This window comes from Artibeus jamaicensis, unplaced genomic scaffold, assembly GCF_021234435.1.
Source record: "Artibeus jamaicensis isolate MK-2021 breed Jamaican fruit bat unplaced genomic scaffold, CSHL_Jam_final scaffold_804, whole genome shotgun sequence".
In the NCBI taxonomy this organism is placed as follows: Eukaryota; Metazoa; Chordata; class Mammalia; order Chiroptera; family Phyllostomidae; genus Artibeus; species Artibeus jamaicensis.
The window spans coordinates 2,752,154-2,769,972 of record NW_026522055.1 but is presented as its reverse complement, the minus strand read 5'-3'; the positions used below and the strand labels follow the sequence as shown (position 1 = coordinate 2,769,972).

The following is a 17,819-nucleotide window of genomic DNA, read 5'->3' as shown; positions in this document are numbered from 1 at the left end:
ATAAATGCTTAAAATATGATGTGGTGGGAGCTGGCTCTTTATTGTCAACCATACCATTCCATAAAGATGTAAGGTGAAAGACAATCAGATTAAAGAAGAGACAATGAGTATATTTACAGCAAAATACCCACAAGAAAAACAGTTCTCATCTGGGGAGATATATATGTGGAGGGGATATATGGCCATCCTCAGACATCTTCACAGTTGTGACTCCTTCTCTTAATGATTAGAATATGATTTGCATGGCCACGGCCACTTCCTTGCTGGTTCTCACTCACTCACCTGCATGGCTTATATTAGAGATTTCATCCTCTATTATCTGTGGTTCTTCTCCATGTTCCAACTTGGACAGCACATCTGGTTTGGTAGTGTGATACCCTATTCATAAGAAATGACAGAAGAACTAGCTAGTGACTTGGAGTATAGTATGTCAAGATGGGAAAACATTTCATTTTAAAGACAAAACAATTTCTTATATGCAAAGTAAAAGTTGTCTTTCATGACAGGAGATTATAGCTCTTAGTTTGAGGCCAGAAACAGGACTGAAAATATGACTCTTCAGATGACTGCAGTGACTGTAAAGCTTTCAACAAGTAAGAGAGTAAATAAAGTCCACTGATTGGCACCTCTAAGTGACACAGGGAGGTATCCTTACCCAGTGAAACCAGATTGTGATAGTTCTCCAACATTACGACCCGATACAGGTCTTTCTGAGCAGCATCTAGGAGCTGCCACTCCTCCCAACTGAACTCCACGGCCACATCCTCCAATGTCAGCAATTCCTGTAATAACACAGTCCTGTTTAATATGATACCAACTCTATTTATTAATATGGAGTATATGTGAGGAAAGTCATTCTAATTTTTACCACATAGCCTGCATCTATATATCTTTCTCAAATATATTTTAGTAGGATCAAAATTCTATCTTTCTATCTATATAGTTTAGCACCTATTTCCAAATACTAAAAATACTCGTATACAAATAACATCAGGACGAATGATTACCATGAAACTCTGCATCCAGAAATTATAAGACAAGTGTTTTTAGTAAGTGTAAAAAGCAACAGAAATTATACAAGGTATGTCTAAAGCAAAAATGACCATTAAAGCTGATCGGGAAGATTTGAGGGGGAAAAAACCCTTATAATAAGCAAACATACACACATACATGTATTAATAGACAGATGAACAGTATAATATACTGTAGTGAACTGAAATATATAACTGAAGAAGTAACAGAAAATGTAGCTGAGAGAGGAGAAAAACATAAGGAAGAAGTTAATAAATATGAATATAGCATCAAAAGATTTAATATATGCCCACTTATAGTTTCTGAAATAGAAAATAGTAATAGAAAAGCAATATTCAAAGATCTAACTGTGAGAAATTTCAGTAGTGATCAAATACTCCTAACTTCAGATTTAGAAATCCCAACAAATTCCAAGAAGGATATTTATACCTACACACATCAGACCAAAACTACAATATACCAAAGGAAAAGAGAAACTCTAAAAGTATCCAGCCCTGACTGGTGTGGCTCAGTGGATTGAGTGCTGGCTTGCAAACCAAACAATCAATGGTTCGATTTCCAGTCAGGGCACATGCCTGGGTTGAGGGCCAGGTCACCAGCTGGTGGTGTGCAAGAGGCAACTAGTTAATGTTATCTCTCGTACATTGATGTTTCTCTCTCTTTCTCTCTCTGTTCCCATCTCTCTAAAAATAAATAAATAAAATCTTAAAAAAAAAATAAAGTATCTAGAGACAAAGGGCCAATTACCTAAACAGAAACAATAGAACACAGAAAAGAATAAAATATTATCTTCAAAGTTCTGATTTTTCATGCCAAAAAGGCCAGACATGAAGGCCATTTGGTAATGATACCTGTGACTCTTCGTGAAGTGTCAGACAGCCTAATCTCTTGCCAGCCACCACGTGTGACAGCCCTTGAGTACTGTCCACTAAGGAAGCTCACCTACACTTCTGCATCCAGAGTTGTTATTGAGGCTTCATTACACATGCATGATTTACTGAATAACTGACCATGTGGCTGGACTCAATCTCCAGGTCCTTCCCCTTTCTAAAGTTCAGACTGATATCAAATGGCTCACAGTTACAACCTTCTAATCACATGGCTGGCTTCTGGTAAAACACCGTCCATCTTGAGTCACCTCTTTAGCACAGACTATAAAGACTGTAAAGTGTGATGTCAGTGGCCCAGAATGAATAACTCCTATTACACAGGTAATTCCAGGGATTTAGAGGTAACTTCCCCAAAATCAGAGACAAAAGTCAGGCAAATTCCTTGTTATACACTAAGATATTCATGCCCCTGTATAATGCCTTACACTTGAGCATGGACTGGCCTAGTAAATTGTTTCTAAAGCAAAGAATACAGCAAAAGTGACTGAGTGCCACTTTTACAATTAGGCTATAAATACATCCATCTTGCTACAAGAATCCATTCTTTGGTGACTTTGATGAAACGAGGTGGCATGTTGGTTTACATAAGCAGACAGGGAGAAACTGAGGATCTCATTTGACTAGCCCTTCTGAGAATGAATTCTGCCAACAACCATATAAATAAAATACAAGTGCATCCTTCCCCACTTGAGGCTTCAGATCGAACTCCATTCTGGCTTACAGCCTCCTAAGAGACTAAAAACAAAGTGCACAACAGTGGTAATGATTTAAAAAAAATACAGCTGATTTTTATTCAGTTGATCTTTGTTCAGTTGATCTTTATTCTTGTGTCTCTGGTTCCTGGAACACATCAGGTAGGTTCTAAATGCTTAGAGTCCCCAGAGTAATAAGTAGTTTTTGTATGCTAATGAGATGACTCCAGGGGACAGGGGTTGCTTTGCTTCTGGAAGAGGACTGGTTGCCAGAGGAACAAAACATTGATTAAAGGGTTGGAACATTCAGCTCCACCCACAAAACCAACACAGGATAGAGGAGCTGAATACGGAATTCAAACCTAATGGCCAATGAATGATTTTATCAACCATACCCAACAAATGAGATCTCCGTAAAACCTCCAAAACTATAGGTTTGGTAACCTGGCTCTCTGCATCTCTTTCATTTCACTGTTTGAGTTGTAACCTTTATAATAAACCTACTGTAAACATAAGCAAAATACTTTCCTGAATTCTGTGAGTTGTTCTAGCAAATTACCAAACCTGAGGAAGGACTTGTAGAAACCCCTGATTTATAATAGGTCAGTTGGAAGTACAGGAGGCCCAAGAATTGTAAATGACATCTGAAATTCAGGGCATTTTTGCAAGTATGAACCCTTAAATTTGTGTAATCTGACAAACTACTACGTGTCAGAGAGCTAGCTGGAGAAGTGGTATTAGAAAAGACCCCACTTATTTGGAGTCAGAAAGAACCAACACCATTTGGTGTCAGAAGTATTTGGGGCAAAAACAACACAAATCAGCTAAACCATGGCAGTATTAAGTGACCCACAAAGAGTGTGAGATAAAAAACATATTTGAAGTTGCTAAGTTTAGAGTAATTTGCTAGGCACCTCTCTGGTAAAAACTTCTGTTTTCCTTTACACACACACAGAATAGTTCTGTGACCAGATGTGTGAGTTTTCCACACCAAGAAATTCTGGCACAAACTGCTTGGAGTTATTGCAGATGCCGCAGGCTTGGTTCCATGAGACTGCTCACACTTCAGAAACCAGCCATTAAGTAGTGGGCCTCCAGGTAACCCAACTGTCTGAGTTGACTACAAATTGGAGGTTCCCATAACCTTTTCCTTGGGTTCTATCATTTGCTATCACAGCTCACAGAACTCAGAAACATTAGATGCAAAATGACAGCTAATGTGACCCACAGAATCAACCACACCACACATTATGTTTCAATATGTATGACCCGTAGGAACAATGTTTTCTTGATCTCACTTTGCCCTGATTTTGAATTTAGAGTGTAAGTTAATTTTCCCAAGAATCCAAATATCGCAATTTATACTCTTTTTAGTTGAACTAACGTTTTTTCAGGGCACCAAAAACCTGTACAAAAATAAAGGAAAAGTAAAACAAAAAAAAAAAATTACCTTGACTTCCATCATTTTCTTCTGTGCTCAGGGAATATTGAGTAACATGAATTCTCTGACTTTTGTCTCTTCTGCATCTGCCATGAAGTTCTTAGAGGCAGAAATCTAGGTGTCCAGTTAAAGTTGTCCCCAGAAACGATGATATCCAAGTTGAGGGACCCTCCCTTTCTTCCCTTTCCTTCACTTGGTGTTTCTTGCTCCTGGGGAGCCAGGACCTGTGGGCTGAGGAGCAAATTGACTTTGAGTGGACATTCCCTCTGGATACAGATGTTGTCACTATTACTATATAATTACCTTGAATAAAGGACCCCAATATCTCCAACAGTTTTTATAAATTTAGTGCCCCAGATGCTTTTACCCTCTAGGACAATGTCCATAGTTAGACACGTGTCAGTTTGGTAGGTTCTTACAAAGTTAAACACACTGTTATATGATCCAACAACTACATTCCTTGGTATTTACTGAAATGAGTTGAAAACTCATGTCTACACATAAATCTGATTATAGACTTTGTTATTTTAATCATAGATTTTTATAGCAGCTTCAAACAAAGAAATATTATGCAGCACTCAAAAGAAATGAGTTATCAAGCAACGAATATACAAGGGGAAACTTTAAGTGCATATTATTAAGTGTAAGAAGCCAATATCAAAAGGCTACAGACTACACAATTATATGATTCCAACTATATGACATTCTAGAAAATGCAAAACTAAGGAGATAGTAAAAAACTATCAGTGGCTGGCAAGAGTTGTAGGGAGGAGAAAGATGAATGGGCAGGACCCAGAACAGTAAAGCTTTTTAGAGCAATAAAGCTTTTCCTCATGATACTAAAGAGTGGACACATATGATCATACATTTGTCAAAAAACATGGATTGTACAACACCAAGAGCTAATAACCCTAATGCAAATGAATGCACTTTGGGTGATAATATACAACACCAAGAGCTAATAACCCTAATGCAAATTAATGCACTTTGGGTGATAATGTGCCAACATGTTAAACTGATTGTAACACATGTACCATTCTGGTGCAGGATGTTGACAGTGGGGATAGTTGTGCATGTGGAGAAAAAGGGATCTTAACGTACTTCACACTCAATGTAACTGTGAAATTACATCATTCTAAAATCTAGTCATATCTGTAGCTACACACACATACAATTCTTGCCGAAAACAGACATAGGAAACATTTCTCAAGACCTTGGGTTAGGCAGAGCATTCTTAGACCTATCACCTTTATTTTTTAGAATAAAGGAAGAAAACTAATAAACTGGACTAATATTAAATTTTGTACATCAAAAGACATTATCAAGCAAAAAAATGGTGAGCTACAGATGAAAATATTTGCAAATCATAATCTGATAGAGGACTTCTATTCAAAATATATAAATAACTCCAAAAACAATTTAGGAAAACAAACAACCGGTGACTTCCGCCAAGATGGAGGCGTAGGTGGAAGCACTGTGCCTCCTCCCACAACCAAGTTTAAGAACAACAAAGTTGTAGCAACAAAAATGCAGCCAAACCACAGAAAACTGAGAACAACGGAAGTTTGACAACAACGAACCCTTCAGCCAAACCAGTAAGAGGGGCAGAGCCAGCAGCAGAGTGGGGTCAGGCAGGAAAGATCCACTGGACCTACCTGGGTGCGCGACCCAGGTGCACCACCCAGGTGTGCCAGCAGCTGTAGGCGGATCCCAGGTGTGGAGAAGTGGGCGGACCCACTGAAGGCCCAAGACAGTGGACTCACTGAGGGCTGACCACGGTCACACATTCATGCGCAGATAAACCGGTGAAGGAGCGATCAGTGAGACAGACTGTGCAGGCCCCAGTTGCGGGAAGCAGCAGAGGGGACCACCATTGTCCCTCTCTGACCCCACCCCCACATACAGCGTCACAAACCAGTGACCTGGGTGGCCCCGCCCTGGTGAACACCTCAGGCTCCGCTCCTCATATGTAACAGACATGAACAGATCAAAACATGGCTCAAGAACAATTCAGAGCCCCAGAGCCAATAAATCTAAGTGATGAAGAAATAGCCAAACTTTCAGATGCACAGTTCAAAACACTGGTGATCAAGATGCTCACAGAACTGGTTGATTTTAGTCACAAATTAGAGGAACATATGAGGCTAAACTAATTGAAATGAAGGGAAATGCACAGGAAACCAATAGTAATGGAAAGGAAACTGGGACTCAAATCAAAGGAGTGGACCAGAAAGAAGAAAAAAAATGACCAAACAGAAAAGGATAAAGAAACAAGAATTCAAAAAAATGAGGAGAGGCTTAGCAACCTTCAGGACATCTTTAAACATTCCAACATCCGAATTATAGGGGTACCAGAAGGGGAAGAGGAACAGCCACGAGTGGAAAACTTAGTTGAACAAATAATAAATGGGAATTTCCCCAATCTGGCAAAGGAAATAGACTTCCAGGAAATCCAGGAAGCTCAGAGAGTCCCAAAAAAGCTGGACCCAAAGAGGAACACACCAAAGCACATCATGATTACATTAGCCAAGATTAAAATGAAGGAGAGAATCCTAGAAGCAGCAAGAGATAAAGATACAGTCGCCTACAAAGGAGTTCCCATCAGACTGTCAGCGGATTTCTCAAAAGAGACCTTACAGGCAAGAAGGGGCTGGAAAGAGGTATTCCAAGTCATGAAATCCAAAGACCTACATCCAAGATTGATCTATCCAGCAAAGCTTTCATTTAGAATGGAAGGACAGATAAAGTGCTTCTTGGATAAGATCAAATTCAAGGAGTTCATCATCACCAAGCCATTATTATATGAAATGTTAAAGGGACTTACCTAAGAAAAAGAAGATAAAAAAGATGAACAGTGAAAGGACAGCAAACTCACAGTAACAACCACACCTAAAACAAAAGAAAAAACTAAGAGGACAGCTAGATCAGGAGCAGAACCATAGAAATGAAGATCACATGGAGGGTTAGCAACAGGGGAGTGGGAGAAGGAGAAGGGGGGAGAAGATACAGAAAATAAGTAGCACAGACGGTAGGTAGAAAATAGATAGGGGGGAGGGCAAGAATAGTATGGGAAATATAGAATCTAAAGAACTTGAGACATGTGGTCATAAACTAAAGGGGGGAATGGTGGGGGAGGGGGCATGCAGGGTGGAGGGGAATGAAGGGGGGAAATAGATCTGTAATGGCATAATCAATAAAATATATTTTAAAAAAGATAAGTAAATAAATAAAATATTAAAAAGAAAACAACTGATTTACAAACTGAAAAAAGACTCGAATAATCATTATACTAAAGAAGACAAATGAATGTCTATAAGCACATGAAAAGATGATTGACATTATTTGTTATCAGGAAAATTAAGATGATAAAAAATTTCTACTACATACCAACTGGAATATCCCTATAAACAAAACTAACAATTGCAAATGTTGATAAGAATGGGGAGAAACTGGAACTCTGATACAATGACAGTGAAAATATAAACTAGTACAAGTTCTTGGAAACTTTGCAAAACAATACACATACACTTATCTTATGAACTTCCCATGCCACTCAAAGGAATTTAACAAACAGAAAGCAAAACATATACAGTTTGTACTGGAATGTACAAAACAACATTATTCGTAAGTCTGAAGCTAAAAACAATTCCAATAACTGAGATTTGAAAAACAGAACACATTGTATATATCCAGTGGATCATTTAGGAATAAAATTGAAGAGGAGAGTACATTACCCAACCCATTTTATGAGCCCATTTACTTTTATTTTATTTTTCAATTACAGTTGACATTAAATATTTTAATGTCAAATTAGTTTCATGTGTACAGAAAAGTGGTTAAACAATTATAAAATTTACAAAGTGATCCCCCAGAGGGCGAGAGAAACATGAGAGAAAAACCTGCAACTCAGGCATTTGCCCTGGCCAGGGATTGAAACTGTGACCCTTCAGTCTATGGGACGATGCTCCAACCGAATGAACCACACTCGTCAAGGCAAATTCAAGTATACCCCCTCAACCATACAGAGATATTACAAGACCATTTAGTTTTTTAAAATATAGTATTATTTGTAATATTATCAAAAAATGAAACATGAAAAATATTATAGAAATGTAAAAGACCACATGAAAACTCTATCACTGAGAAATTTAAAAAGATTTTAGTAAATAAAGAACTATACCTTTCTCATATCAGAACCTGGTTTTTCTGTAGAAATTGAAAGCATCATTCTTAAATTCAGAAATGTAACAGGTCTAGAGTAGCCAAAACAACAAGGTAAAAAAGAACAAGGTCAGTAGGTTGACACTACCTGATTATGAGAATTTTTATTGAGCTACAGTAGTCAAGACAGGGGGTGTTTTATGACAAATAAAATGAAAAGAATAGACTCCAAAATAAGACCCTCACATAATTTGTTAACTGACATTATACAAAAGTTGAAGGCAATACAGTGGGCAGAAAAAAAAGCCTTTTCAGCAAATGTTGCTGGAACAAGTATAAACACATAAGCAAAAACAACAACAATGAAACCCCAAGACGCACAAAAAAAGACACCCAAAAGTAATAAAATATTGAATGTCAACTGTAATTGAAAAATTTAAAGAAAGAAAAAATGACCTGGACCCTTACATTGTACTATATATGTAACTCAAAGTAAATAGTAAACCTCAATGAAAAACCTAAAAGAAACTCTAAAACTTCTAGAAGAAAAAAATAGGAGAAATCTTATGATCTTGTAGTTAGGCAAAGACTTCTTAGTTATGACACCAAAAGAATAACTCATAAAAAATGTTCACACATTGGACTTCATTAAAACTAAATCCAATGTAAATACATTGTTAAAAGAACACATTGGATTTATTAATCCACTGTTAACAAACACATTGTTAAAAGAACACTGAAAGGCAAGTTAAAGACTAAGTGAAAAACTTTGCAAAGCCCATGACTAATAAAGGAAGGACTTATACTAAAACATATACAAAAATTCTCAACAATCAACAAAAATACACCATAGAAAACTACAAAAGATTTAAACCATACCAAGCAGTATATGAATAGCAAATAATGAAGACAAAAAGATGTTCAACATCATCACCTGTCATTAGGTAAATGTAAACTAAAAGCACAAGATACTGCTACATACCCACTACAATGCCTAAAATTAAAAAGATAAAAATACTAAGTATTGGCAAGCACATGGACACATGGAACAACTGTCAGCTTCTCCTGGGAATAGAAAATATAACCAGCTCAAGAAATAGTTTAACAGTTTCTTAAAAAGTTAAGCCCTGGCTGGTGTGGCTCAGTGGATTGAGCGCTGGCTTGTGAACCAAAAGATCACAGGTTTGAGTCCCAGTCAGGGCACGTGCCTGGGTTGTGGGCCAGTTCCCTGGTTGGGGGCATGTGAGAGGCAACCAACTGACATTTCTTTTGCACAGTGATGTTTCTCTCCTTTTCTCCCCTCTCTGAAAATAAATAAATAAAATCTTTAAGAAAATGTTAAACATATACCTACCATATGATTTATTAATTCAACTCCTAGGGATTTACCCAAGATAAGGAAAAATAAATGTAAATACAGGCTTGAAAATGAGTGTTCACAGTTTTATTTATAACAGCAAAAAGTTGGAAACAACACAATTGCCCATTAATGGCTGAATTAATAAATGCTATAGAATGAATCAATATTCATGTGACTAAATACAAAGGAACAAAAGAAAACTACTGACATAAGGATGAATCTCAAAATAGTAATGCCAAGTGAAACAAATCAGAATAAAAATGAATACATTTTTAATTCCATTAAATAAAATAAAAAAAAATAAAAACTAATCTATAGCAATAAAAAATTGATATGTGGTTGCTTGGGGATAGATTAAAATATGACAGGGATGCCTAAGCTGGTGAAGGAAAAAGACACATAAGTTCAGGAAGGGCAGAGAGTCCCACTCAAGATGAATCAAAAGAGGTCCACACCAATACATAATTAAAATGGCAAAGGCCCTTCAGGCCAGAAGGGAATGGCATGAAATATTCAATGTGATGAACGACAAGGACTTACAACGAAGACTATTCTATACAGCAGGCCTATCACTGAAAACTGAAGGCCAAATAAAGAGGTAGGTAGGTAGGTAGGTAGGTAGGTAGGAAGGAAGGAAGGAAGGAAGGAAGGAAGGAAGGAAGGAAGGAAGGAAGGAAAGCTAAAAGAGTTCATTATCACCAAACTGATACTGCAAGAAATGTTAAGGGCCTTCTTTAAGAAGATAGAAAAAATGAGCCCAGCCTGGCTGGCCGTGGCTGGTGTGGCTCAGTGGACTGAGTGCTGGACTGTGAACCAAAGGGTTGCTGGTTCAACTGCCGGTTCAATTCCTGGTCAGGGCACATGCCTGGGTACAGGCTAAGTACACAGTTGGGGGTGTGTAAGAGGCAACCACACACTGATGTTTCTCTCTCTCTCTCTCTCTCTCCCTCCCCCTCTCTCAAAAAAACAAAATAAAATCTTAAAAAAAAAAAACAAGAACGTAAAAAAGAAATATATACATAGAGAGAGGAACATAAGCAATAAAATGGCAATAAATAAGTACCAATCAATAATAACTTTAAATATAAACAGATTAAATGCTCCAATCAAAACACATATGGTAGTTGAATGGAGAAGAAAACATGACCCACATAAATGCTGTCTATAAGAGACCCACCTCAAAACAAAAGATATACACAGGCTGCAAGTGAAGAAGTAGAAAAAATATTCCATGAAAATGGAAACAAAAAATAAAAAGATGGGAGAGCAATATTTATATCAGACAAAATAGACTTCAAAAGTCTGTAGCAAGAGACAAAGAAGGGCACAAAAAGGGGTCAATCCAAGAAGATGATCTAACTCTTGTAAATATAAATGCACCCAACATAGAAGCACCTAAATATTTAAAGAAAATCGAGGTGGACATTAAGGTAGAGAGCGATAGCACTACATTTCACAGTAGGGGATTTTAACATCCCAGTAACATCAGTGGACAGATCTCCCAGATAAAAAATCAATAAGGCAACATGACCTTAAATGACACATAGGATTGGATGGATTTTTTTATTTTGGACCAGATGAATTTTATTGATACATACAGAATACTTCATATCAAAACAGAAGAATTTACGTTCCTTTCAAATGCACATAGAACATTTTCTAAGATAGACCACATGTTAGAACACAAAATAACTTGAACAAGTAAAAATATAAAATAAAACAAAAGGTAAGTCTCCCTCTGAAGAGATGAAAAAAGGAAAATGGGAAAAAAGAACACAAAATAAGTCTTAATAAATTCAAGAAGACTGAAATTATAGCAAGCATCTTCTCTGACCACAATGGTATGAAACTAGAAATCAATTACAAAAAAAACAACAACAACCCTGAAAAACACTTAAACACATGGCGGCTAAATAACATGTCATTAACCAATAAATGGGTTAACAATGAAATAAGGGATAAAAAAGTTACCTTAAGAAAAATGATGACCATACAACAACCCAAAATCTATGAGATATAACAAAAGCAGTCCTGAGAAGGAAATTTACAACATTATAGGCCTGTCTCAAGAAGGAAGAAAAATCTCAAACACTCTAACCCTACACCTAAAAGAACTAGAAAAAGAACAACAAACTAATCCCAAAGTAGAAGGTAGGAAATTAATAAAGATAAGAGTAGAAATTAATGGCATAGAGACCAAAAAAACCCAAACAAACCCAAAAGGTCACGAAACCGAGTTGGTTCTTTGAAAAGATAAACAAGACACACTTTTAACCAGACATATCAAGAAAAAAAGAGCACCCAAATAAATAAAATCAGAAATGAGAGAGGAGAAATAACAACTGACACCACAGAAATACAAAGGCCTGTAAGAAAATATTATGAACAACTATATGCCAATAAATTGGACAACCTGGATGAAATGGTAAATGCCTAGAAACATAAAATCTTCCAAAACTGAATCAGGAACAGTCAGGAAATCTGAATAGAGTAACTACAATTAATAAAATCAAAGTAGTAATAAAAAAAACCTCCCAGGAATCAAAAGGCCTGGAGCAGATGGCTTCACAGAACTTATAACAAATTCACAGAATGAATTTTACCAAACGTTCAAAGAAGAATGTTATTATCCTCTCCTTCGCACACTATTTAAAATAATTCAAGAGGAGGGAAGACTTTCAAGACAATTTTATGAGGCCAGCATTATCCTAATTCCAACCAGATAAAAACACTACAAAGAAAGAAAATTATAGGCCAATATTGCTGATGGATATAAATGCTAAAATCCTCAACAAAATATCAGCAAACCACATCCAGCAATACATTAAAAAGATTATTAATCATGATCAAGTGGGATTTACCCTGGGATGCAAGGTTGGTACAATATTCCCAAATCAATAAGTGAGGTATCACATAAACAAAATGAATAAAAATTACATGATCATATCAACAGATGCAGAAAAGGCATTTGATGAAAAGCCAGTACCCACTTATGACTAAAACTCTCAGCAAAGTGGGAATAAAGGGATCATACCTCAACATCATAAAGGCCATATATAACAAGCCTACTGCCAACATCATACTCAGTGAGCAAAAACTGAGAGTTCCCCATAAAAAAATCATGGTACAGGCATAAGAACAGGCACATAGATCAATGAAACAAAATAAAGAGTTCAGAAATAAACCCGTGCCTATATGGTCAACTAATATTTGACAAAGGAAGCAAGATCATACAATGGGGTAAAGGCACTCTATTCAATAAATGCTGTTGGGAACAGATACATGCAAAAAAAAAACCCCAAAAAACAAAAACCAGACCACCACTTACACCTACACAATAATAAACTCAAAATGGATCACAGGCTTAAATGTAAGTTGCAAAACCATAAAAAATCCTAGAAGAAAACATAGGCAGTAAAATCTCAGACATTTTTTTATAGCAATATTTTTGCCGATATAACTCTTTGGGTAAGGGAGACAAAGAAACAAAATAAACAAATGGGATGACATCAAACTAAAATGGGAGAACATAAGAGTATTCACCACTGATACATCTGATGAGGAGTTAACTTCCAAAATATATAAACACTTGAACATCAAAACAAACAATCCAATTAAAAAATTGGCAAAAGACCTGAATAGATACTTCTCCAAAGAAGACACACAAATGGCCAACAGACAAATGAAAAAATGCTCAACATCACTAATCATCAGAGAGATGCAAATTAAAATGACAATGAGGAAACACCCTGACACCTTCCAGAATGACTACCATCAATAAATCAACAAACAACAAATGCTGGCGAGGATGTGGAAAAAAGGGGACCCTAGTGCACTCTTAGTGGGCATGCGGACTGGTATGGCCCTTGTGGAAAACAATGTGGAGTTTCCTCAAAAAATTAAAAATGGAACTGCCTTTTGACCCAGTGATCTCACTGCTGAGTATATATCCTAAGAATCCCAAAACACCAATCAGAAAGAATAGATGCACCCCTGTTCATAGCACAGTTATTTACAATGGCTAATATCTGGAAACAGCCCAAGTTCCCATCAGTAAATGAGTGGATAAAAAAGCTGTGATACATTTACACAGTGGAATACTATGCAGCTGTAAAAGGAAGGAACTCTTACCCTTTGTGACAGCATGGATGTTCTGGATATTATTATGCTAAGCAAAATAAGCGAGTCAGAGAAAGATAAATACCATATGATCTCACTAATATGTGGAATATAATGAACAAAATCAACTGACAAAAGAGAACTGAGGTATCATGGATATATGGAACAAACTGTCAAATGCTAGGATATAGGGGGGACTGTATAAAAGAAGATGAAGGGGTTAGCTAAAGAACATGTACAGCCCAGGGACATAGTCAGTGTGGTGAGGTCAGAGGAAAGGAGGGCTGGGATTGGGTGGAGGTGGCAAAGGGAAGAAAAATAGGGGACATCTGTTACAGAGTTAACAATAAAAAATAAAAAAAGAAAGAAGACCAGTCCGTTTGGATGCATTTCTTTTACCTGCCATGGAACACCCAGCAGACCTCTAGCACTGCCTGTTCTTCACTGAAAATCTCAGCAATAATACCATGGAGTTAGGGCATGATTTTGTGAAATTTTTTGACCTTTTGGAAAGCAGTTTAGTAATCATTAACAAGAGTCATAAAAAATGTTCATATTCTTTGACCCAGATTTCCAGAAAAACAAGATTTCCAGAAAATTATCCCAATAAAACTGATTCCAAAGAAAAGTGAAATTCATACATGTCAAGTTCTTCATTGCCATTTTCTCTAGAACTAAAAATAGAGAAATGGCTTAGATGTTCAATAGTATGGAAATGGTTAGCTAAATTATGATACACACAAATACTTGCTGGAGTATTATGTTTCCTAAAATGACAACTATTATCACTATATGACAGCATGGAAAATTTTAAAAATAAAATGCTAAGTGATAAAAAAAATGGGCAAAGGATGTGAATAGACACTTATCCAAAGATGATATACCTATGGTCAGTATGAAAAGATGCTCAATGTCATTAATCATCAGAGAGATGCAAATTAAAACCACAGTAAGATATCATTTCATGCTGGTCAGAATGGCTATCATCAATAAATCAACAAGCAAGTGTTGGCAAGGATGGGAAGAAAAGGGAATCCCAGTACCCCGCTGGGGGGAATGCAGACTAGTTCAGCCAGTGTGGGAAACAGTATTTCCTCAAAAAATTAAAAATGGCCCTGGCCAGGTAGCTCAGTTGATTGCAGTGTCATCCCATATACCAAAATGATGCAGCTTCAATCCCTGGTCAGGGCACATACCTCGTTTGTGGGTTTGATCCCCAGTGTTTCTCTCTCATACCGATGTTTCTCTCTCTCTCTCTCTTTGCCTTCTTCCCTCTCTAAAATCAATACACATATCCTTGGGTAAGGATTTTTAAAAAAACTAAAAATGGAAATGCCTTTTGAGCCAGCGATTCCATTTCTGAAAACATATCTAGAGAAACTTGAAACAGTAATTTGAAAGAATATATGCACCTTTATGTTCATTGCAGCATTACCTGCAACAGCCACGATCTGAAAATAGTTCAAGTGCTCATCAGTAGATGAGTGGATAAAAAAGCTGCTGGAATGGAATGGAATGCAATGGAATACTACTTTATGCAATGGAATACTACTTGGCCATAAAAAAGAAGGAGCTCTTTTTGTGACAGCATGGATGGACCTGAAGTGTATTATGCGAAGTAAAATAAGCCAGTCGGAGAAAGATAAATACCATATGATTTAACTTATTTGTGAAATCTAATGAACAAAATAATTTAACAAACAAAATTGAACAGAAGCATAGATACACAGAACAGACTGGCAGCTATCAGAGGGGAGAGGTGGTGGGGAACTGGGTGAAAAAGGTGATGAGTAAGCAAAACAAAAAAAACATATATTCATATAATACAAAGACACAGACAATAGTATGATGATAGGGAAAGGGGGGTATAGGAAGATGAAAGAGGGCAAAAGGAGAATAAATGGGGACAAAAAGAGACTCTACTTTGGGAAGTAAGTACACAATGCAGTATGCACATGATATTTTATTGAATTCTACCCTCGAAACCTATATGGTTTTATTGACCAATGTTGTCCCAATAAATTCAATTAAAAATTAAAAAATAAAATAATATATGAGAGAGATGGATTAGAAGGGGGCATTAAGAAACTTCTAGATGTGATGAGTATGTTGACTATCATCACTGTAGTGATGGTCTCATGAATGTACATGTCAAACTTAGCAATATGTACAACTTAAGTATGTGTAGTTTACTGTATGTCAATTCTGCTTAAATGAATTACTTTAAAAAAGAGAAGCTTAGTGATAATCATAATATAAATACACCTTAAAATTATGCTAAATGAAACAAAGCAACCACAGCCCTGGCCAATGTGGCTCAGATGATTGGAGCATTGTCCCATAACCAAAAAGTTGTGGGTTTGATTCCCAGTCAGGGCACATACCTAGGTTGCAGGTTCGGTCCCTGGTTTGAGTGTGAACCATCCCTAATCCAGGTGTGTTCAGAAGGCAACCAATTGAGGCTTCTCTGTTGCATCGATGTTTCTCTCTGTCCCTTCCTCTTTCTCTTCCTCTCTCTCTAAAAAGCAATGAAAAAAATGTCCTCAAGTGAGGATTAAAAATAATAATAATAATAATAAATTAAATAAGCAACCACAATCAACTATGTATTTTGTGATTCTGTTTATATGAAATGTCTAGAAACTTTACACTAAAAGTGCAGGAAGATGATGAGAGGTTTTGCATAGTTAAGGGTAGGAGTGGAGGCTGGGTGGACAGAAGGCCAAGATAACTATTCAAAGTGATGAAAATGTTTTAAAATTGGATTGTGCTAACAGTTGCATAACTCTAAAAATGTTATTAAAATCACTGATGTACATTTATATGCGGTGAATTTCATGGTATGTAAATTAAACCTCAATAAAACTAATAACGACAAAAAGACTTCCTTTTTTACAGTACAAGAAAAAGAAGACATGAGAAAACACCAATTGTAACTGCAAAAAAGTGTCAAGAGGAAAACTGCAGGTAGGAAAAAAAGACACAGTAAAATTCTAAGTGGAGTAGGAGAATCTGTGTGGTCAGAAAGTCAAAATGGATTACTGAAATTATAATTAAATATGTGGAAATATTTTATGTCATACTACTTACATGAATAAATGCATTTGATTCCAGACAGCATGCCATTGGTTCACCAACCTGTGCTGCTGATACTACTGTGCTGATTAAGAAATATCAGCACAGTAGTATCAGCACTGTGCTATTTATATAATTTATATAAGTATAAATTATATTGTAAAAACCCCTATAAATATAATTTATATCAATCTCATATGCAAAGTATGTTGATGAGAAAGTAAGTGATATAATCAATTGTCCTACTGTTTACACAGATGATGCCAAATATAAATAAAAAGTAACATTAAAAAAAAAGGTTCTCACCACAGGAACAGAATATAGGGTAAAGGAGATACTTCCACTTGAGTCACAATGATTGTAAAAGAAAATATCCCCCTCCAAAAAAAATACAGTAAACTTGGAGGCAAGAACAAGAACTACATCTTTAAGAGTAAACACATCACTAGATCATTCAGAATCACAGAACTTTGAACTGACAGTAAGAAAAGTAGTGATGTGGTCACACAGGGAAGGGGTATGAGAACTAAACAAGTAAGTAGACCAAAGCCAAGCCTGTTAAGAGTCAGAGCCAGTTGTGAGGAAACCACAAGAAACTTACAAAAAAAAAAAATTCTTGCAAAGATTACTATCAATAGCTTGCTCATACCACAAGCATTTACTCATATTGTAAAAGGAAGCAGACCAGAAAATATACCTTGTAAAAGTTAAAGTTAAACCCAACTCCCCCCCCCCATTCTCTTATTTTTCCATACCAGTAATTTTCCATAAAACCTACAAACAGGTATAAACGCAACTTCTAGAGATCGTTGGGTTGTCTCTTCTCTTGTAAGGAGAAATCTACTCTGACTGTGGAGTGGCTTTCCTTGCTGGCCCTCTCTGCTCAATAAAAGCTGCTTTTCCAAGCATGCTCTCCTCCCTTGGTTTATTCTCTTGCCCCTCTTCTTCCCCCACAGGCTGCATCTCCTAAACTTTGAGGGTCCCCAGAGACTTGCAACGAAGGAAGCAATAGGCATCTGCAGCTCCTCCCAGGCTAACCCCCTGAACCT

At 36.6% G+C, this 17,819-nt stretch overlaps 1 protein-coding gene across 1 annotated transcript in view; it reads right to left on the bottom strand.

Moving 5' to 3' along the window:
* Positions 1-17,819, bottom strand: part of LOC119038465 (zinc finger protein 432) — a 44,163-nt gene that overhangs the window by 7,337 nt on the left and 19,007 nt on the right. Inside the window, exons 5-6 of the mRNA XM_053659688.1 lie at positions 656-782; positions 283-378 (exon numbers count right to left, since the gene is read on the bottom strand). Of these exons, the coding sequence (XP_053515663.1) occupies positions 283-378; positions 656-782 (223 nt within the window). The remainder of the gene's footprint in view (positions 1-282; positions 379-655; positions 783-17,819) is intronic.